This window comes from Hyperolius riggenbachi, chromosome 3 (genome assembly GCF_040937935.1).
Source record: "Hyperolius riggenbachi isolate aHypRig1 chromosome 3, aHypRig1.pri, whole genome shotgun sequence".
Taxonomy (NCBI): Eukaryota; Metazoa; Chordata; class Amphibia; order Anura; family Hyperoliidae; genus Hyperolius; species Hyperolius riggenbachi.
This window is the reverse complement of record NC_090648.1, coordinates 98,296,114-98,319,087: the sequence shown is the minus strand read 5'-3', so window position 1 is coordinate 98,319,087 and position 22,974 is coordinate 98,296,114. Positions and strand designations below refer to the sequence as shown.

The window sequence follows — 22,974 nt, the reverse complement described above, 5'->3', positions numbered from 1 at the left end:
ATGATACCCTATACACATCATCAGATAGTGTTTTGGCCACATAATACACTGTTAATCATGAGCAGCGCCAATGTATTTTTCAAGGCCATTTTTTGCACCAGAAACAATACAGTCATACTTTCCTAGCAAAACTCCTGGTGTCTCAGAACATTGGATATAGGTCATAAATTATACCATTCTGAAAACTAGAGAACCAGACCTACCCAAATATACATATTTTGTAACATTTGCACTTTTGCGGTTTTGATGAAATTGCACCGTAACTTTGAAAATGTTTTTTTTTTACAGTTTTCTTTACTTTGGCATGAAAAAACAATTCAAATGACATATGCATAATCTCTCAAACACCCCAAATTCTCTTCTCTTGCTTGTCACGGTTAAAATGATACCCTATACACATCATCAGATAGTGTTTTGGCCACATAATACACTGTTAATCATGAGCAGCGCCAATGTATTTTTTAAGGCCCTTTTTTTACCAAATGCAACAATGTAATTCTTTCTTCTCAAAGCCCCAGGAGTGTAAGACCATTCAATAAAAGACACAAATGTTACCATTCTGAAAACTAGAGACTCAGGCCTACTCAGTTGAAAATAGAATAATTTAGGTGAGGCCTAAATCACTATCCATAACATGAATGACAGATACATTGGAACTCACCATTGCAGGTCTAGCAGGATGGAGAAAGGCCAGAGGTCATACGCCAAGGAAAGCCAGTGGTCAGAAGATGGGGGGTGGTCTGCAGAGTAAAGTCCTGTGGCAAACACTCTCGCCTTGCAGCAGCAAGTCCAAATGGGAAAAAACTATTTGCAGGTTGTAGGAGTCTTGGGTTTCCTCTAAGCTTCTGGGTTTCCTCCCACACCCCCAAAAAAGGTGGTAATGTTAACTAGTGGTAATTGTGAGTTCCTTTGAGGGACAGTAAGTGGCAAATAAAAGTAGAGAGGAAAAAGTCCAGTGAAAATTTAGGGTAACGAAGAAAAAAAAATAAAATAAAAAATAAAGTCTAATAGCTGCTGAGGGTATGGTATGCCTCAAAGCAGCCGGAAACGCAGAGTCCCGGCTGTGAGGGGCACTTTGGGCAGTGGTATCTGCTGTCTTTCCGCCTCTTGTGCTTGGTGCACACCCGGCATCGCTTCTGTGGCTTCGCCTTAATTGGGTTCGGGGGGATCAGGGCAGGAAAATGTTTTCCCCTTAGGCGAACTGCTCCATCCAGTTGCATTGGATTGTATTCCTCCATAAGGTGTACGCTTTCATTGATCAGCGATCTTAAAGCTTGTCGCATAAACGGGAGGTAGCTGTCACCGTGGCATTTCTTTTTATAAAGCACAAATGCGTTGTGCATGGCCATCTGCAGGAGGTAAAAAAAAACTTTTTTGTACCAGGCCCTCTTTTTTTTTTTTAAAAAGTAGTAGGAGAGCATTTGGTCCGCAAGATCCACCGCACCCATATTTTTTGTGTAGTCGACCAATGCCATTGGCTTCTCGATCTGCTCTCTGGAGGTTGTGACAGGAACCACTTCTTCAGTGTGGATTGAAGTCAGGACCATGACGTCTCTCTTGTCCCTGAATTTTATAGCCAGGAGCTCACCACTTCTGAGACTGTGTGTTTCCCCTTTCGATAATTTTTTATTAACCACCTGTGGTGGGAGGCCTTTGCGGTTTGGCCTCACTGTCCCACAGGCACCAGTCTCTGCAGAATATAAAAATTTGAAAAGGGGAATGCTGGTGTAGAAGTTATCCACGTACAGATGATAGCCTTGGTGGAGGAGTGGGTTGGCTAGTTCCACCACAATTTTCCCACTGGTTGGCATGTATGGTGGGCACCCAGCTGGTTGCAAATGGCTATCTTTGCCCTCATACAGAAAAAAAGAATAGGTGTAGCCAGTGCTGCTCTCACAAAGTTTATAAAATTTTATCCCATACTTGGCAGCCTTACTTGGGATATATTGTTTTATCCCTAATCTGCCATGGAAGGGTAGGAGGGATTCATCCACTGCAACCTCTCTCTCTGGGGTGTACACCTCGCTAAATTTTGTACTGAGGTGGGTGAGTATGGGCCTCAGCTTAAAAAGCTTGTCATGGCCAGGATCACCTTTGGGGACATTGTCCGAATTGTCGGCAAAGTGCAGGCACTTCATAAGAGCCTCATAGCGCTGCCTGCTCATGGAAGCTGGAAACAGGGGTGTTGCGTGCATAAAGTCCTTAGACCAGTACAGTCTTATTTCTGGCTGTTGGAGTATGCCCATGTGTAGTGTTAGGGCCAGAAACACCTTTAGCTCAGGTATGGTGGTGGGCTCCCATTTCTCAGCCAAATAGCAGGTGGGCTTCTGGGCAATATACTGCTGTGCAAACAAATTGGTTTGCTCCACAATGTGCTGCAGCAAATCATCACCCACAAAGAGCTGGAAGAAGTCAGCAGGCCCGAAGTTGTCAGTGGGCACTAATATTTCGCTTGCCCCTGTAAAAGGCGGGATGTTGGGTGCTACAAGGTTAGCGGGTGACCAGGTGCCCCGAATTATGTCCTCAGGTACCGGTGGGCGTACCTGCCTTTGCCTGGCTCCCCTTCGGCCTCTGCTGCTAGCTGCAGCAGTGCTACCCACTGAGCCCCCTGCGGTGGTATCTGAAGGGCCCTGGACAGTGGTTCCCCTCTGGCCTGTGCTGCTAGCTGCAGCTGTGCTACCCACCGAGCCCCCTGCGGTGGATTCTGAAGGGCCCTGAACAGTGGACTCATCATCCCTCCTGAAGCGGCGAGACGGCTGCCCAACGCTCTCTGAACTGTCAGAATCTGACTCAGAGCTGCTGCTCGTTGGGTGCCATTCGCTCCCTGAATCGTCCCCACTGCTGCTGCTCTGCTGAAGGTAGACGGCTGCCTCCTCAACAGAATACAGTCTCCTCGCCATAGTAAGCAAAGGGGATAGATAGATAGATAGATAGATAGATAGATAGATAGATAGATAGATAGATGGATGGATGGATGGATGGATGGATGGATGGATGGATGGATGGATGGATGGATGGATGGATGGATGGATGGATGGATGGATGGATGGGATGGATGGATGGATGGGATGGATGGGATAGACAGACAGACAGACAGATCGATCGATCAACCAAGCGATTGATCAATAACAGAAAGATTTTTTTTGTTTTTTTGTTTTTTTGTTTTTATATGAAGATGAAAAGAAAGAATATAGATAGAAAGTATAGATAGAAATATCAGAGTAAGGGTAAAAGAGGGGTGAAAAAGTACAGAAAAGTACTAAGAAGTACTAAAAAGTACTAAAATAAAACAGAAAACCAGTAAATGGCAAAGGAGGGGGAGGATAAGGGGTTAATAAAAAAGTATGGGGATAAAATTTTATTTAAAAATATAAAAATCCTACCACAATCACAGTCTTTCTCCCTCACAGCTCCTGTCACCTCTGAATGCTGATTGACAGCAGTGTGAGGTGACAGATGAGCTGGGAGGGAGAAAGCAACTTTGTTTACATACACTACAGGACAGATCATTGTTACTGGCTTGTAACAATGATCTGCCTTGTTACTGGCACTTGATTGGCCCAGGGACCATGTGATTCCCTGGTCCAATCACCAAGCCGCGGGACCCGACGTGCGCGCGCAGCGGGAGCGCGCCCGCTCGCACACAGCAGCAGAGTTACAATGTAACTTATTAAAACGTCCTGTTGCCATTAATAGCGGCGAACATGACGTTTTAATGCGTTACATTGTCCCTAAATGGTTAAGTCAACTAAAAAAAAAGAGATTTACTCACCTGGGGCTTCCCTCAGCCCCCAGCAGCCGATCGGTGCCCTCGCAGCTCCGCTCCGATGTCCCAGGACCCGCCGGCGAGCACTTCCGGTTTGGCCGTCACCGGCCGACAGGCATGAGAACTTCCCATGCCTGTCGGCCGGTGACGGCGAAACCGGAAGTCGTCGCCGGCGGGTCCTGGGACATCGGAGCGGAGCTGCGAGGGCACCGATCGTCTGCTGGGGGCTGAGGGAAGCCCCAGGTGAGTTCATCTCATTTTTTTTAGTTGACTTAAGGTTCGCTTTAAATCCTTTAGGACCCACTGGCAACTAGCGCTTCCCACTCCTGTGCTACTACAGTATGATATCCAACAATCTGAACAGTAGTGTCCGCTCTCAGACCGACCAGTTTCAGCGATTGCCATCTTCAGGGGTAAATCAATCCATTATTTCATCTTTAAAGTAAATCTGTAACAAAAAAGTACCCCTGGAGGTACTTACCTCGGGAGGGGGGAAGCCTCTGGATCCTAATGAGGCTTATGCCGTCCTCTCCTGCAGCCCCGATCCATCACTGGCAGCCACCAAAAATACACCGACAAAGTGCTTTGCACAGGTGCACTTAAAGGGCAACTGAAGGGAGAAGACAATGGAGGCAGCCATTGTTATTTTCCTTTTAAACAATACCAGTTGCCTAGCAGCCCTGCTGGTCTGTTTGGCTGCAGAAGTGTCTGAATAACACCAGAAACAAGCATGCAGCTAATCTGACAATAATGTCAGAAACACCTGATCTGCTGCATGCTTGTTCAGGGTCTATGGCTGAAAGTATTAGAGGCAGAGGGTCAGCAGGGCTGTCAGGCAACTGGTATTGTGTAACGATTGGTGTCAGCTAAACAGATTTTCTGATTATTGGTGATCTGCAGTATCACCAATAATACAGACGCTATACCTGATTATATGGTGATCTGCAGAATCACCAATAATGCGAGTATAGCCAGACACAGGACTACCAAGGTGAAAAGGTGTTTGGTGCAACAGTAATGAGGAGGATAAGGTCTCCCGAGGAGCAGGAGACTACAGACAATACTGCAGCCAAGGATCACCTGAGGAGCAGGTGAGTCTGGCTGTACAACAGTTAAGGAACCCCTGAGGAGCCGGAGCTACTGGCGTGCTGCAATGTTGATCGCCTGAGAAGCAGGCGATTCAGACAGTACTGAAGCCAGTGTACACCTGAGGAGCAGGTGCCACCGGTAGCTGCAAGGTAATCACTTGAGGAGCAGGTATTTTCCAACAGTACTTCAATAAAGCTTCACCTGAGGAGCAGGTGACGGCTACAGATCCCTCACCAGTGGCTAGGCCCACTGGCGAGGATAGAGAGGTCAGACAAGCAGAGTAGGCAACGTACGGACAGACAAGGTACAAAGACAGAAGGCTGATTCAGTGTTGTGTCCAGGCACGGGTCGGCAACGTGAATCATATAGGCAGAGGTACAGAGTCAGTAAGCAGGAGAATAGTCAAGGAAGGCAGAAGGTCATAACAGATAATACAATGTAATTAGTACTTTAAGCTATCAACAGAATCTGGCTAAGTGTGGATTCCCAGCTCCGGCTGGTTCTGGCACACTTTGGGATCTGACTAAGGTCTGAGCGCTCACGCGTAAGCATTCGCAACAGCAGACACCGGGCAACTGACAGTCTGTTACTATATATACTAAGTTGCTCTGCAGCGCCGCCCCAGCCACTCAGCCAATCCGAAGTACTGTTGGAGTCAGCTGACTAGACAGATCAGCTGACTCCCCGTCTATTCGCATAAAGGTCCTGTCGCCTGGCCCTCAATCTATGTGCAATGGAAGAACCCCTGTCTAACCCCTGTCTAAGGGGTGGAACCCACTGGAGCAATTTTTTGAGCGTTTAGAGAGCGATTAAAAACGTTGCAATTTCCCTAAACGCTCAGCTAATGTTAATGGCTGGACCAAATTCAACTGGAGCGATTGCAATTAGCAAAATCACTATCGCAGGACATGCAGCATTTTGGTGGCGTTAGCGTTTCTGCAATGTAAAGTATATAAATGCTGGCGTAATCGCTCATGAATCGCTACACGTAGCGATTTGAGTGCGATTTTAAATTAATGCAAACTGTAAATAAAATTATGATACATTGAAAGGCCCAATCAGAATTAAAATCGCTAATTGCAAATTGCCACACAATCGCTGGCAAAAAGCTTACACTTTTTAAAATAGCTACCAAAATCGTCAGAAAAGCTCAAGAAATCGCTTACAAAACGCTCATTAAAAACGACAGCAATTGCAATATCGATTTGCGATTTGTAGTGGGTTCCAGGTCTTAGAAATGTTATTTATAATACTGAATTACATAATCGCCTGTAAGAAAATGATACACTTCTACTGTAACTGTACGACTACTTTTTGAAATATAAAAAGAAAAAAAATGCAAGTGGTCAGTTAATCCTCTCACTTGTCCTATGTGATTTCTAAGCAGACGTGAAAACAAGGAAAATTCATCTACTTACAAGTAGGAGGATAATGATAATGAGGCAATGGGAGCGTCTGCAGTGATTGCCAGATGTAGCTGGTCCAGTGAAGTGTGGAGACAGGTTCTCCATGCAGCCTGTGTATGTGTACAATACAACACATACCTCACAACTGAGCTATGCCAACAGCTGAGGAGGAAACATGCATAATAAACCTATGAACTTCATGCAAATCAGGCAGCTCCACCTTTTACTCTCTTATTTCCTGCTAAAATTATTTATATTTACATTTTATGTAACAGTGATATCTTTATATCTTATCTGGAACACACAACAAGTCGCAAATCGCTATCGGTAGCGTTTTTAATTAGCGATTTGTAAGCGATTTTATGAGCGTTTTGATTGCATTTTTAAAAAGTGTAAGCTTTTTACCAGCGATTGTGATTGCGATTTGCTATTTAAATTCTGATTGGTTGTTTCAAATCAGGCTCATTTCTAGGGGCCGTGCAGCCATGCGGCTGCCCTGAGCGCTTTTGAGGGAGGGGGCGCTGTAGCCGCGGGGAGGGCAGCCCGACCTCTCCCTCCCTTCCTCTCCCCGGGCCGCCCTCCGTGCTGCCCCCTCAGATGCAGAGTGATTGCAGCAGGGAAGCGCTGTAAATATCTACTCACCTCCCTGGTTCTAATCGCCGATCACTCACTAGCCGCTGGTCTCCTCTATGCATAGCAGGGTATACACACGCTGCTTCCTGTTTAGCAGGAAGCAGCGTGTGTATACGCATCTATGCAGAGCAGGAGACCGGCGGCAAGTGAGTGATCGGCGATTGAAACCAGGGCGGTGAGTAGCTATTTACAGCGCTTCCCTGCGCATTACTCTGCATCTGAGGGGGGAGCACGGAGGGCGGCCCGGGGAGAGGAAAGGGAGGGAGAGATCGGGCTGCCCTTCCCGCGGCCTCTCCCCTCCATTATGGGGGGACCTAACCACCTACCTAACCTATACTGGGGGGCAGCTACCTAATCTAACCTATACTGGGGGGCAGCTACCTATCTAACCTATACTGGGGTGCAGCTACCTAACTTAACCTATACTGGGGGGCAGCTACCTATCTAACCTATACTGGGGGGCAGCTACCTAACTTAACCTATACTGGGGGGAAGCTACCTATCTAACCTATACTGGGGGGCAGCTACCTAACCTAACCTATACTGGGGGGCAGCTTTCTAACCTATACTGGGGGGCAACTACCTAACCTAACCAATACTGGGGGGCAGCTACCTATCTAACTTACAGGGAGTGCAATATTATTAGGCAAATGAGTATTTTGACCACATCATCCTCTTTATGCATGTTGTCTTACTCCAAGCTGTATAGGCTCGAAAGCCTACTACCAATTAAGCATATTAGGTGAAGTGCATCTCTGTAATGAGAAGGGGTGTTGTCTAATGACAAAATTCACGACTGGGTCTCGACCTGGATTTTAGGCCTGATTGGCCAATTTTATTTTATGTACCACAGTGCAAAACAGCACGACGTTTCGACCAACAGGTCTTTATCAAGTGCTTACAAACTATTTGTGCAGCATCCATATATATAGAAGCAGATTCAAATTTAAAACACACCCCCGTAGGGGCGGGCACAATACTTAAAGAGACAGGCTATATTATATTATACAAAATCATAGAAAACACTTCAGGTTGTAGGCCTCATTCATGCCATTAGGCGCCAAAGTTCCTAAGTCATATATCCATTTGCTTTCTCTGCGTAACAGGGAGGCTTGGGGGTCCACTCCCTCCTGCAAGAACACCTTCTCCAGTATACACCACCTCAATTCGCCCACTGCATGCCCACACTCCTGGAAGTGGCGACCTACGGGAGATTCAAATTTATCCTTAAATTTTTCTTTTGCATTATTCTCCTGCTCTTTTTTATAGTTCCTAATGTCACTTCTATGTTCATTAATCCTCCTCCTACCATCCCTAGTTGTCTGTCCTACATAACCCATTCCGCAAGGACACTTTAGCAGATAGATTACATTTGTCGTGGTGCAAGAATAATTGCCTTTAATCATAATCCGTGTCCCTTTTGTGGTGTGGGTGACATAATCACCCCGGATTATGGATGAACAATTCTGACAGTTCATACAGGGGAACGTGCCTTTACGGCGTGGGATGAATGTTGCAGTGGTCTCAGTGTGTCCCCTTAAATCCGCCCTGACTAACTGGTCCCTGACACTTTTACCTTTCCTAAACACCATCCTAGGGGGAGAGTGGAAAACCTTGGACAGTAGCGGATCAGCCTCCACCACTGACCAAGCCGTGCGCAGACATTTTCTAATGTCTGATGCATGGTTATCATACGTAAGGATAAATTGCACACCCTCCTGGGGCTCCTTCCTGCTAACCTCCCTCCTCCCTCTCAACTCCCTTCTATCCATTGTAGCTACCTGAGCTGCCATTCCCTCCACCATCTCTCTGTGGTATCCTCTCTTTTCATAGTCCACCACCATTCTTTTGGACTGTTCCTGATACTTCCCATCACTGGAGGTAATTCTACGGGCTCTGATAAGTTGACTCTTAGGGAGTCCTTTAATCAAAGGGGGAGGATGGCAACTGCTTGCCAGTAATGCATTATTTCTATCAGTATCCTTGCGAAACAGGTCTGTCTCAAAGGTATCACCCTTAATCTCTATACTCACATCCAAAAAGTGCAGTTTGGTGGCATCATAATCAATGGTAAATTTTAGTGTATCGTGGCGGAGGTTGAGGTCATTGAAAAAATTCAACAAAAGTTGCTCGGGCCCTGTCCAACAAAAAAACAGGTCGTCAATGTACCTGCAAAAGCCCTTACTGTACTTTACAAAAATCTCATCGTCCAGCATGAACTTGGACTCAAACTCCGCCATATACACATTAGCCAGACTTGGCGCATAAGGGGCCCCCATAGGAACTCCCTGGACCTGTAAGAAAAAATCTTGGCCACATCTAAAATAATTAGATCTCAAACAGAATTCCAATAGCATTGTCATAAACACCGATCGATCCATATCTGCATTTTCCCTTCCTTCAAACACATTTCTCACTGCCGCTACTCCCTCAGCATGAGGGATGTTAGTATATAAACTTATTACATCCAGACTCACTAGAAATGCAACATCATCCGCAGTTAGTTGTTCCAAACATGACAGGAAATGCGTAGTGTCCCTCAGGCATCTAGGATTAGACCATACCTCTGGTTGCAAAACCGAGTCTATATACACTCCCAAGGGTTCCAACAGCGAATTCACTGCCGACAAAATTGGTCTACCAGGCGGGTGCATTAAATTTTTATGGACCTTAGGGAGTGTATACAGTACAGGGACCCTATATGTATCTTTTTTCAGCGCAATAGCCAATTCGCTGGAGATTAGCCCATCATCATATGCTTGAGACAACAAAGTTTCTATCTCTTCCTTAATGCTCAGTGAAGGGTCACCGCGCAATTTTCTATAGGTTGACTCGTCATTCACCTGTCTCATCAGTTCTGACAAGTAATCAGCTCTGGATTGAGCCACCAAAGCACCACCTTTATTGGCTTTTTTAAACACCACTTCACGATTGTTCCGTAAATCCTGCAAAGCCTGTCTTTCAGTCAAGGGAGTATTATGCTTATTATGATACTTATCATTTCCCCATATTTTCTCCAACTTATTCAGCAATAAAGTTTCAAAGACATCAAGTGCTGGGCAGCTTAACGGTGCCTCTGATTTATTCCTGGCTCTCAGCTTCTCTGGAACATCCTCACCAATTAGCCTCTGTGTCGCAGCGGACAAACTATTCGCAGGTTTCTTTAAATAATGCCATACCTTCCATTTAAGTTTCCTCACTAATTTATATATGTCCACTTTCAAATCAAACAGCGGCTGACAAAAGGAGGGCACAAAGCTCAAGCCCTTGTTCAAAATAGAAACCTCTGCCTCAGTAAAAACGTGACCACTGATATTAATCAGTAGATCATTGGGCTGCAGTCCCGCTCCACTCAGACTCACAGATGCCCCCATACTACTTACGTCCTGTGCCGGGGCTAGAGTTGCTGGGTCTGGCTCCTGGTGACTGGTCCCGCTGGTGCCGCCGGGTAGTTTCGCCTGTAGCGCGGTCTCTGTGGCCGCCTCAAGCCTCTCCCTCCTTGCTTCGGCGGCAGTCCGCCTCCGCCTGCACCTACGCCTCCTCCTCTCACTACGGAGGCCTGTGCAGGAAAAAAAGCACTCCCGTCTGGCCTTCGTTCAGCGTCAGATCCTGAGCTGTCCTGGCCTATGCGTGGCTCTCTAGCGCCACCTCTCTCCTCTCGGCGCTGTCTCCTCTGTACTCTCCTAATGGAGGACCAGGTGTACACCTGATTAGTGCTGTAGTCCTTTGCGTCGCGTTGGAATTTCTGTGTTTTAATTTGTAGTATATAGTCCTTCAATTCCTTCATAGATGCCTCAAGCTCATTTTTAAAGGCCTCTATGACCGACAGCTCTGCCTTTGTCAATAATTCTGCGTTCATGCGCTCAATCTCCTTCCTTAACTCATCGACTTTCGGGTGCAAATATTGTATAGTGAGGTACATCAAATCCTTTGAACATTGATTTAAAATGCCATACCACTTCTTCATAAATTCGGGGTCCTCTTTACAGAATATTGGCGTAATGGTTACTCTCAGCCCTCTGGGAATGCGATCAACTTTTATATACTCCACAAGTGTAGATATATGCATAGAGAGGTTTAACTCCTTTCTTGCCAACTCATCGATCTGTTTCTTTAGTGCGTCAACTGGATTGGAATCCTCCGAGGTGAAAGTGTATCTCACCGAGCCTCCAAGTTGCAATATAGCCTGTCTCTCGTCATCAGAAAAGCTGTGGTACTCCACTTGTGAAACCGACTCCAATGTCACGTTTTCCTCCTGTGACATGATCAGTCACCACGACACGTGTCCGGGGAGTATAAGGTGGTGGATGCAACAGTCCAAAGTAAAACAGATTACCTTAATACTACAACCCAAGTACTTGCTTCAGACCAGGGAGTCGACCAGTCACACCCGTATCCACCTAAGGTGCTGCAACAGTCCAAACAAAATTCACGACTGGGTCTCGACCTGGATTTTAGGCCTGATTGGCCAATTTTATTTTATGTACCACAGTGCAAAACAGCACGACGTTTCGACCAACAGGTCTTTATCAAGTGCTTACAAACTATTTGTGCAGCATCCATATATATAGAAGCAGATTCAAATTTAAAACACACCCCCGTAGGGGCGGGCACAATACTTAAAGAGACAGGCTATATTATATTATACAAAATCATAGAAAACACTTCAGGTTGTAGGCCTCATTCATGCCATTAGGCGCCAAAGTTCCTAAGTCATATATCCATTTGCTTTCTCTGCGTAACAGGGAGGCAAATAGTTTGTAAGCACTTGATAAAGACCTGTTGGTCGAAACGTCGTGCTAATCCTAGATGCCTGAGGGACACTACGCATTTCCTGTCATGTTTGGAACAACTAACTGCGGATGATGTTGCATTTCTAGTGAGTCTGGATGTAATAAGTTTATATACTAACATCCCTCATGCTGAGGGAGTAGCGGCAGTGAGAAATGTGTTTGAAGGAAGGGAAAATGCAGATATGGATCGATCGGTGTTTATGACAATGCTATTGGAATTCTGTTTGAGATCTAATTATTTTAGATGTGGCCAAGATTTTTTCTTACAGGTCCAGGGAGTTCCTATGGGGGCCCCTTATGCGCCAAGTCTGGCTAATGTGTATATGGCGGAGTTTGAGTCCAAGTTCATGCTGGACGATGAGATTTTTGTAAAGTACAGTAAGGGCTTTTGCAGGTACATTGACGACCTGTTTTTTTGTTGGACAGGGCCCGAGCAACTTTTGTTGAATTTTTTCAATGACCTCAACCTCCGCCACGATACACTAAAATTTACCATTGATTATGATGCCACCAAACTGCACTTTTTGGATGTGAGTATAGAAATTAAGGGTGATACCTTTGAGACAGACCTGTTTCGCAAGGATACTGATAGAAATAATGCATTACTGGCAAGCAGTTGCCATCCTCCCCCTTTGATTAAAGGACTCCCTAAGAGTCAACTTATCAGAGCCAGTAGAATTACCTCCAGTGATGGGAAGTATCAGGAACAGTCCAAAAGAATGGTGGTGGACTATGAAAAGAGAGGATACCACAGAGAGATGGTGGAGGGAATGGCAGCTCAGGTAGCTACAATGGATAGAAGGGAGTTGAGAGGGAGGAGGGAGGTTAGCAGGAAGGAGCCCCAGGAGGGTGTGCAATTTATCCTTACGTATGATAACCATGCATCAGACATTAGAAAATGTCTGCGCACGGCTTGGTCAGTGGTGGAGGCTGATCCGCTACTGTCCAAGGTTTTCCACTCTCCCCCTAGGATGGTGTTTAGGAAAGGTAAAAGTGTCAGGGACCAGTTAGTCAGGGCGGATTTAAGGGGACACACTGAGACCACTGCGACATTCATCCCACGCCGTAAAGGCACGTTCCCCTGTATGAACTGTCAGAATTGTTCATCCATAATCCGGGGTGATTATGTCACCCACACCACAAAAGGGACACGGATTATGATTAAAGGCAATTATTCTTGCACCACGACAAATGTAATCTATCTGCTAAAGTGTCCTTGCGGAATGGGTTATGTAGGACAGACAACTAGGGATGGTAGGAGGAGGATTAATGAACATAGAAGTGACATTAGGAACTATAAAAAAGAGCAGGAGAATAATGCAAAAGAAAAATTTAAGGATAAATTTGAATCTCCCGTAGGTCGCCACTTCCAGGAGTGTGGGCATGCAGTGGGCGAATTGAGGTGGTGTATACTGGAGAAGGTGTTCTTGCAGGAGGGAGTGGACCCCCAAGCCTCCCTGTTACGCAGAGAAAGCAAATGGATATATGACTTAGGAACTTTGGCGCCTAATGGCATGAATGAGGCCTACAACCTGAAGTGTTTTCTATGATTTTGTATAATATAATATAGCCTGTCTCTTTAAGTATTGTGCCCGCCCCTACGGGGGTGTGTTTTAAATTTGAATCTGCTTCTATATATATGGATGCTGCACAAATAGTTTGTAAGCACTTGATAAAGACCTGTTGGTCGAAACGTCGTGCTGTTTTGCACTGTGGTACATAAAATAAAATTGGCCAATCAGGCCTAAAATCCAGGTCGAGACCCAGTCGTGAATTTTGTTTGGACTGTTGCAGCACCTTAGGTGGATACGGGTGTGACTGGTCGACTCCCTGGTCTGAAGCAAGTACTTGGGTTGTAGTATTAAGGTAATCTGTTTTACTTTGGAGTGTTGTCTAATGACATCAACACCCTATATCAGGTGTGCATAATTATTAGGCAACTTTCTTTCCTTTGGCAAAATGAGTCAAAAGAAGGTCTTAACAGGCTCAGAAAAGTCAAAAATAGTGAGATATCTTGCACAGGGATGCAGCACTCTTAAAATTGCAAAGCTTCTGAAGTGTGATCATCGAACAATGAAGCGTTTCATTCAAAATAGTCAACAAGGTCGCAAGAAGCGTGTGGAAAAACCAAGACGCAAAATAACTGCCCATGAACTGAGAAAAGTCAAGCGTGCAGCTGCCAAGATGCCACTTGCCACCAGTTTGGCCATATTTCAGAGCTGCAACATCACTGGAGTGCCCAAAAGCACAAGGTGTGCAATACTCAGAGACATGGCCAAGGTAAGAAAGGCTGAAAGACGACCACCACTGAACAAGACAAACAAGCTGAAACGTCAAGAGTGGGCCAAGAAATATCTCAATACTGATTTTTCTAAGGTTTTATGGACTGATGAAATGAGAGTGAGTCTTGATGGGCCAGATGGATGGGCCCGGGGCTGGATTGGTAAAGGGCATAGAGCTCCAGTCCGACTCAGACGTCAGCAAGGTGGAGGTGGAGTACTGGTTTGGGCTGGTATTATCAAAGATGAGCTTGTGGGGCCTTTTCGGGTTGAGGATGGAGTCAAGCTCAACTCCCAGTCCTACTGCCAGTTTCTGGAAGACACCTTCTTCAAGCAGTGGTACAGGAAGAAGTCTGCATCCTTCAAGAAAAACATGATTTTCATGCAGGACAATGCTCTATCACACGCGTCCAAGTACTCCACAGCGTGGCTGGCAAGAAAGGGTATAAAAGAAGAAAAACTAATGACATGGCCTCCTTGTTCACCTGATCTGAACCCCATTGAGAACCTGTGGTCCATCATAAAATGTGAGATTTACAAGGAGGGAAAACAGTACACCTCTCTGAACAGTGTCTGGGAGGCTGTGGTTGCTGCCTCACGCAATGTTGATGGTGAACAGATCAAAACACTGACAGAATCCATGGATGGCAGGCTTTTGAGTGTCCTTCCAAAGAAAGGTGGCTATATTGGTCACTGATTTGTTTTTGTTTTGTTTTTGAATGTCAGAAATGTATATTTGTAAATGTTGAGATGTTATATTGGTTTCACAGGTAAAAATAAATAATTGAAATGGGTATATATTTGTTTTTTGTTAAGTTGCCTAATAATTATGCACAGTAATAGTCACCTGCACACACAGATATCCCCCTAAAATAGCTAAAACTAAAAACAAACTAAAAACTATTTTCAAAAATATTCAGCTTTGATATTAATGAGTTTTTTGGGTTCATTGAAAACATGGTTGTTGTTCAATAATAAAATTATTCCTCAAAAATACAACTTGCCTAATAATTCTGCACTCCCTGTATACTGGGGGGCACCTACCTAATCTAACCTATACGGGGGGCAACTACCAATTTAACCTATACTAGGGGGCAGCTACCTAATCTAACCTATACTGGGGGGCACCTACCTAAACTAACCTATACTGGGGGCAGCTACCTATCTAACCTATACTGGGGGGCAGCTATCTAACCTATACTGGGGAGCAGCTATCTAACCTATACTGGGGGGCATCTACCTAATCTAACCTATACTGGGGGTCCACCTACCTAAACTAACCTATACTGGGGGCAGCTACCTATCTAACCTATACTGGGGGGGGGCAGCTATCTAACCTATACTGGGGGGCAGCTAGCTATCTAACCTGTATTGGGAGCACCTACCTACCCAGCTAGCCTATACTGGTGACGCCTATACTGGTGGCAACTATACTGGCTACCTATATTGGAGGCACCTACCTAACTAACCTATACTGGGGGCACCTACATATCTAACCTATGCTGAGGGGAAACTATTCTGGCCACCTATATTAGAGACACCCACCTAGCTAACCTGTACTGGGGGCACATACCTATCTAACTTATACCAGGGGCACCTAACCTATACTGGGGGCAACTATACTGGCTACCTATACTAGAGGCACCTACCTGGCTAACCTATACTGGGAGCAACTATACTGGGGCACCTATGCCTGGCTACCTATACTGGGGGGACCTATAGCTGGCTACCTATACTGGGGTACCTATTCCTGGCTACCTATACTGTGGGGACCTATACTGAGTGCAACTAGACATGGCTAACCTATACTGCGGGCACCTATACCTGGCTCCGCGGGGGGGCCCAATTTTTACACCCTCGCCCTGAGTGCATTTTAGCCTAGAAACTGCCCTGGTGACCACCCTCTGTGTCTGGGGGACTGAGGCATCCCAGGTCTTTTTCAGGGGATCGTGGCCCCAATATACACTTGACAGGCAGCTCTGTCTACTGTAGTAGCAACATGTAAGAGCAGCTCTACTGTGCAGTGTGCTGCTTGTTTACCTTTGCTTGTGGCTGGCAGAGCCCGTCCTTATACACTCTCACAGCCTCTGCAGCACAGGTCAGGCTTGTGCTTGTGCAGTGACTTGTGCTGTGTGACTGATCTGTCACTGTCATGTCTTCCTGTGCTGCAGGCAGAGCAGGGACAAGGTCCTCCAGCACCCAAGGCTGAGACACCAAAGTGCGCCCCTCCATCCCTCCCACCTCAGCCGTCACACACTGATTGCTATTAGACTAAGAGGCGCCCCAGGGCCCCCAACCTCCCCAACACCTTAATATCTAGTTATCTGGCTTGCAGTCACTGCTATGTATCCCCTTTTCTTATTTCTTTCTGCTTCATACACAATTAGGAATGACAGCTGAATGAATTGTGCGCCCCCTCCTACACTGCGCCCTGAGGCTGGAGCCTCTCCAGCCTATGCCTCGGCCCAGCCCTGGCTGCAGTAGAGCCCCTGCCTGCTGTGTGTGGTGTGGGGAGTGTGGGCCAACATTCTCTCCCTAAAGGCGCATACACACGCCATACTGTAGCTAACGACGGGTCCGTCAGACCCTCCCACTGGGCGGACATTCTGCCGACAGTAGCATGTGTGTACAAGCTGTCGGCAGACTGATAAGACTGTTTCTGACAGAGCGGATCCGTCAGAAACAGTCTTATCAGTCTGCCCGACAGCGTGTACACACGTGCTACTGTCGGCAGAACGTCCGCCCAGCGGGAGGGTCTGACGGACCCGTCATTTGCTACAGTATGGCGGGAGTACGCGCCTTAAACACAAGCTTCTGCTGCTGCCTTGAACTTGTGGGGGTGGGCTGGGCTGCCTCTTGGCAATGTGTTGGGGGCTGCTGTACCTTTACTAGTGTTGCCTGTAGATGTGAAGAATACAGTATGTAAATTTTAGTATGACAGAGGAACCAGAGATCAGATGTAAATGTAAAATGGTATATACAGTGGTTTGCAAAAGTATACGGCCCCCTTGAAGTTTTCCACATTTTGTCATATTACTGCCACAAACATGAACCAATTTTAATGGATATTGAAATATGATAACAGAGGCGCCAAGCAGAATGAAATTAGTTAAAATTGTTAAAAAGGGGGAAGTGGGTGGACTCACCTCCCTTCTGAAAAAAATGGCCGGACAATGGACAGGTTACTTACAGTCTAAAGTAACATTTATTAGTAACTCCAAAAGTGCAACGCGTTTCACGGGTAACAGTCCCGCTTCTTCAGGCAAACGATTATTTGGAGGGTGCAAAATCAGGTCATGAACCAGGTAGAGCGCCTCTGTCCAGACAGAGGCGCTCTACCTGGTTCATGACCTGATTTTGCACCCTCCAAATAATCGCCAGACAGAGGCGCTCTACCTGGTTCATGACCTGATTTTGCACCCTCCAAATAATCGTTTGCCTGAAGAAGCGGGACTGTTACCCGTGAAACGCGTTGCACTTTTGGAGTTACTAATAAATGTTACTTTAGACTGTAAGTAACCTGTCCATTGTCCGGCCATTTTTTTCAGAAGGGAGGTGAGTCCACCCACTTCCCCCTTTTTAACAATTTTAACTAATTTCATTCTGCTTGGCGCCTCTGTTATCATATTTCAATATCATCTAGTCCACCCTTGGTGGAGGGGTGTATCCCCATTTTCTCCTATCTACAGAGAGCGACTTTTTAACCTGAGCGGGGTCAGGTTACAATTCTCCCCGCCGGCCTTTCCAGTGGTTGCCTTTGTGGCGACCCACCCTTGTGAGTATAATCATCTCATTTATTCACAACAGATCTCTCCATATTAACATACTGCACCATATTGGGCTCTCGGTTTCTCCCCCATTTTCAATTTTAATGGAATTCCACGTGAAAGACCAATACAAAGTAGTGTACACGTGAGAAGTGGAACAAAAATCATACATGATTCCAAACATTTTTTACAAATAAATGAGTGCAGTCAGTTGCCCATAGACATTGCCTGATGAGTGCTAATGACTAAATAGAGTGCACCTGTGTGTAATCTAATGTTAGTACAAATACAGCTGCTCTGTGACGGCCTCAGAGGTTGTCTAAGAGAATATTGTGAGCAACAAAACCATGAAGTCCAAAGAACACATCAGAAAGGTCAGGGATAAAGTTATTGAGAAATTGAGAGCAGGCTTAGGCTACAAAAAGATTTCCAAAGCCTTGAACATCCCACGGAGCACTGTTCAAGCGATCATTCAGAAATGGAAGGACTATGGCACAACTGTAAATCTACCAAGACAAGGCCGTCCACCTAAACTCACAGGCCGAACAAGGGGAGCGCTGATCAGAAATGCAGTCAAGAGGCCCATGGTGACTCTGGACGAGCTGCAGAGATCTACAGCTCAGGTGGGAGACTCTGTCCATAGGACAACTATTAGTCATGCACTGCACAAAGTTGGCCTTTATGGAAGAGTGGCAAGAAGAAAGCCATTGTTAACAGAAAAGCATAAGAAGTCCCGTTTGCAGTTTGCCACAAGCCATGTGGGGGACACAGCAAACATGTGGAAGAAGGTGCTCTGGTCAGATGAGACCAAAATGGAACTTTTTGGCCAAAATGCAAAACTCTATGTGTGGAGGAAAACTAACACTGCACATCACTCTGAACACACCATACCCACTCTTAAATATGGTGGTGGCATCATGCTCTGGGGGTGCTTCTCTTCAGCAGGGACAGGGAAGTTGGTCAGAGTTGATGGGAAGATGGATGGAGCCAAATACAGAGCAATCTTGGAAGAAAACCTCTTGGAGTCTGCAAAAGACTTGAGACTGGGGCTGAGGTTCACCTTCCAGCAGGATAATGGCCCTAAACATAAAGCCAGGACAACAAAGGAATGGTTTAAAACAAAACATATCCATGTGTTAGAATAGCCCAGTCAAAGTCCAGATCTAAATCCAATCTAGAATATGTGGCAAGATCTGAAAACTGCCTTTCACAAACGCTGTCCATCTAATCTGACTGAGCTGGAGCTGTTTTGCAAAGAAGAATGGGCAAGGATTTCAGTCTCTAGATGTGCAAAGCTGGTAGAGACATACCCTAAAAGACTGGCAGCTGTAATTGCAGCAAAAGGTGGTTCTACAAAGTATTGACTCGGGGCCAAATAATTACGCACACCCCACTTTGCAGTTATTTTTTTTTTAAATGTTTGGAATCATGTATGATTTTCCTTCCAATTCTCACGTGTACTCCACTTTGTATTGGTCTTTCACATGGAATTCCAATAAAATTGATTAATGTTTATGGCAGTAATATGACAAAATGTAGAAAACTTCAAGGGGGCCGAATACTTTTGCAAACCACTGTAATCCTGCTCAATGATGCACTTCTTGTAGTTTGGTTCACTTTAAAAGACACCTGGATTGAAAAGGATACATGGAGGCTGCCATATTTTTTTTTTTTTAAATACCAGTTGCCCGGCTGTTCTGTTGATCCTTTGCCTTTAATGCTTTTAGCCATATACCCTGAACAAGCATGCAGAGCAGAGGTTTGTCAAGTCTGACTAGATTAGCTGTATGCTTGTTTCAGGTGTGTGATTCAGATGCTACTGCAGAAAGCCAGGCAACTGGAATAGATTAAAAGGAAATAAATATGGCAGCAGCCATATAACTCTCAGTTCAGGTGTCCTTTAAAGATGCATTTCACAGGCCCACCCGCAGCCAGCAAGACAACGTGGAGGACCAGGGCTGCGGCGAGGGACTGAAACTACTGTAGGGGCTGGGAGAACCCCCCGGTGAGTAAAATCTGTTTAATATTTGTCGTATCGGAAGTCTTCTAACATTCCTCATTGAGAATGACGCACTTGGTACAGCTAAGTTGCAGCTTTTCTAGACAAATAGAAGTCTTTTGGTTGGACCTCAAATCAGCTCTCATGTGTGACATCAAAAAAATGTCCTCAAAGCGTTTCCCCTTCAGAAGTTTCTTCGAGTTTGGGAACAGATAATAGTCTGAAGTGTCCAGGTCAGGTGAGTAGGGGGGATGGTGGACCAATTGGAAACCAGTCCCAGGGTGTTCAGTTTGGAAGTCACGATGTTGACATTGTGGCTTCCAAACTGAATGTACAGGTGCACTGTCCTGCAGAAAGGGATCCCCTTGGCCAACTTTTCTAGGGATGATCGTAGTCAGCCAACGCTGGAACTACGCGTAGTTTTCCGCAACTACGCACAGTACAACTACGTCTACGTTACATGAACTACGCTACGAAAGCACCTACGCAAGTATGCTTTGAACTACGCAATAGCAGTAGTCGTACCGTCATGCTCCCATGCGGAATTCTGTCCGCATTAACTTTGGTGGTACTACGCATGCGTTTACCCGTTTCTATGCGTAATGTCTGGCTGTCATGCGGAAATAAGTCCGCATGTGCTGGGTAGGTGAAGCAAGTCAGTGTGCTTGCGTAGTTTACGTCCGCACACGTAAAAACACGCGTACGGCACAAACACGTTTCTGAATGGCTGATGCGTACAAACAACAGGAAGTTGTCCATCCATAGTTGATTTACTGACCTCTAATGCCTGTCTCATGCTGGGAATACACTGGCCGATTACTCGCCGGATCAACCTCCGCCACGTCCCCGCTCGTCTCAAGGCTCTATGGGCTCTGTCCATCCTCAGGTCTTCTTCTTTCAGAGAAGGAGCAACTATGAGAAATAGTGCTGTCAGGTATGAGTGTATCTCCTCTTTGGATTCCGGGACCCCTCGGATCCTCAGATTGCATCGCCTGCCACGATTTTCGCTATCCTCTTTGGCTTCTTTCAGGGCTTTCACCTCCGCTTTTAGAGCAGTCACATCAGCATCTGTCTGCTTGTTATGGGTTCTCACTCCGTCGAGACCCTTCTCCAGATCATGTATTCTGTCACCCAGCGATGAGATTTCTGTTTGGATCTCTCGGACAGTTAGTGGACTTGATTAGTTGCTCCAGATTAGTGAAAAGTTGATTGAGATCAGCTTTAGTCGCCATATCTTTCGGGAAGTTCTGATGGCCCGGGGTCTGCAGGCCTTCCTCGCGTGAGCTGGCGCCATCTTGGGAGTTCGCGCCCTTGTTCTTGGGACTAAAGATCTCTGCATATTGTCCCTCAGAGTCCACGGTATGCTTCTTGGGTCCCATGGTTGGGTAGCCTGAGGCTTGGAGGTCTGGGTGGGCTAAATTGCGTCGGGTCTGTCGGGGTACGAGGTGCTCGTGAGGCTAGTTTAGCCGGAGCTAAGGAGCCAGGCGTCTGCCCCCACTGCCTATAAAATTCTATGGGACTATTCAGATCTCTCCACTGTAACAAATTGCGCTATTTTTACTCACTGCTTGCATGCTTGGAATTAATGTGTATGTTATAATGTGCGCTGTGTCCAGTGCAGTTCACACACATTATACCTGGAAACTGCTCACCAAAATGGAAGAAGTGTGTTCCCTACCTTATGTGTCTCATATAACAGGTTACAGCAGATAATGGATTAGTAGTATAGGTGGTACCAGCTGGCGGGTTCTATGGAAACTGTTCCATCAAATTAACATGTACCTGTATTCCTAAATGTTATCAAACCATCCATGTACTATGCATGTATTTTATACTTTCTTTATGTTGTGTGTGAACTATGTAGGCACTATATGTATGGTTCCCACTGTTGTCCGTATTATACTCTGTACATCGCCAAAGATGTTAACGCTATGAAAATAAAAAATAATAATCTACAGCCTGCTGCCGAGATGCTGCCAGATGTAGTTGTACAGTAGACTCCCTTTATAGTAAACTCCAAGGGACCTGGCCAAGTAGTTTACTATATCAGTTGTAGTAGGAAGCAAGAGTCTCTTAAATAATGGAATCACATGTTTAAAGCAGGATTGTCACCATAAAAATCAAATTTCAACAGCAACTGGTCTGAGTGAATTAAATGATAGAGATGCTAATCCTGCATTCGAAACTTTTTCTGCTGTTATGGTTTGGAGTTATCAGATACCGTATTTTTCGGAAAATAAGACACACTTTCCCCCCCCCCAAAACTAGGGGTGAAAAATCAGTGTGTCTTATATTCCGAATATACAAATATAAGATCAAAATGGTGCCATGCCATGGTGATGCTAAGGGGCGGTAACGCGATGTTGAAAAGCTCTGCTAATCACATTGCGTCACCGCCCCTTTGCATCACCATGGCAACCTGTGACTACAGTGAAATATTTTAGGATTTTTTGGTTCAAAATCTTTTTTTCTTTATTTCCCTTCTCTAAAACTAGGTGTGTCTTATAATCCAGTGCATCTTATATTCCGAAAAATATGGTACCTTAGGAACACTGGCCTTTTAATTGCCATTGCCAAACAGTTGCATGTTGGGAGGCTTTTTATCTGTAATATATTCCTCCTCTTCCCTTTATTTCCCCCTCCTTCTAATGACATAAGACAATGCACTTCCTAGCATAGACCTCAGTCTGAGAGGAAGGCGGGTAACCGATTCACAATTAGCAAGAGAAGAAACAAAAATAGCGAGGTAGGAAATTTTGTCAGTGGGTGAAAAAGGGGTGGAACCAGCACTAGTTGCCACTGACAACCTCCGTGGGGGTCAGTAGTGGAAGGTTTGATGTGCCTCCAGACAGCTTGGAACAGTCACACCAGTAAAGTAGAAAGTAGAATCCGGGCACCGTCAAGATGCAACTTCCACACTTTATTTCATCCTTGCTTCCTCAGAGTCTCTGAGGAAGCAAGCGTGTCTGCTTGTGAAATGGCTGTTAGACCAGCCCTGTGCACCTGTATCTGTATCTTTGTGGGGATGAAATAAAGTGTGGAACTTGCATCTTGACGGTGCCCGGATTCTACTTTACTGAGGTAGGAAATTATGTCAGGAGGTCAAAGGTAACAAAGATGGAAACTATCTAGAATAGGATTCTCTGCTTTTCCTTTATATAATTCACAGGAATCATAACGTAGGCAGTGCAATACATCTGTTATGCAAGCAGAACTAGCATTTATCTACTTATATATGTGTT

At 45.6% G+C, this 22,974-nt stretch overlaps 1 protein-coding gene across 1 annotated transcript in view; it reads right to left on the bottom strand.

Moving 5' to 3' along the window:
* LOC137561066 (tumor necrosis factor receptor superfamily member 23-like) overlaps nucleotides 1-6,372 on the bottom strand; it is a 64,743-nt gene extending 58,371 nt beyond the window's left edge. Inside the window, exon 1 of the mRNA XM_068272298.1 lies at nucleotides 6,274-6,372. Within this exon, the coding sequence (XP_068128399.1) occupies nucleotides 6,274-6,366 (93 nt within the window). The 5' untranslated portion in view covers nucleotides 6,367-6,372. The remainder of the gene's footprint in view (nucleotides 1-6,273) is intronic.
* Between the last annotated feature and the right edge of the window lie 16,602 nt (nucleotides 6,373-22,974).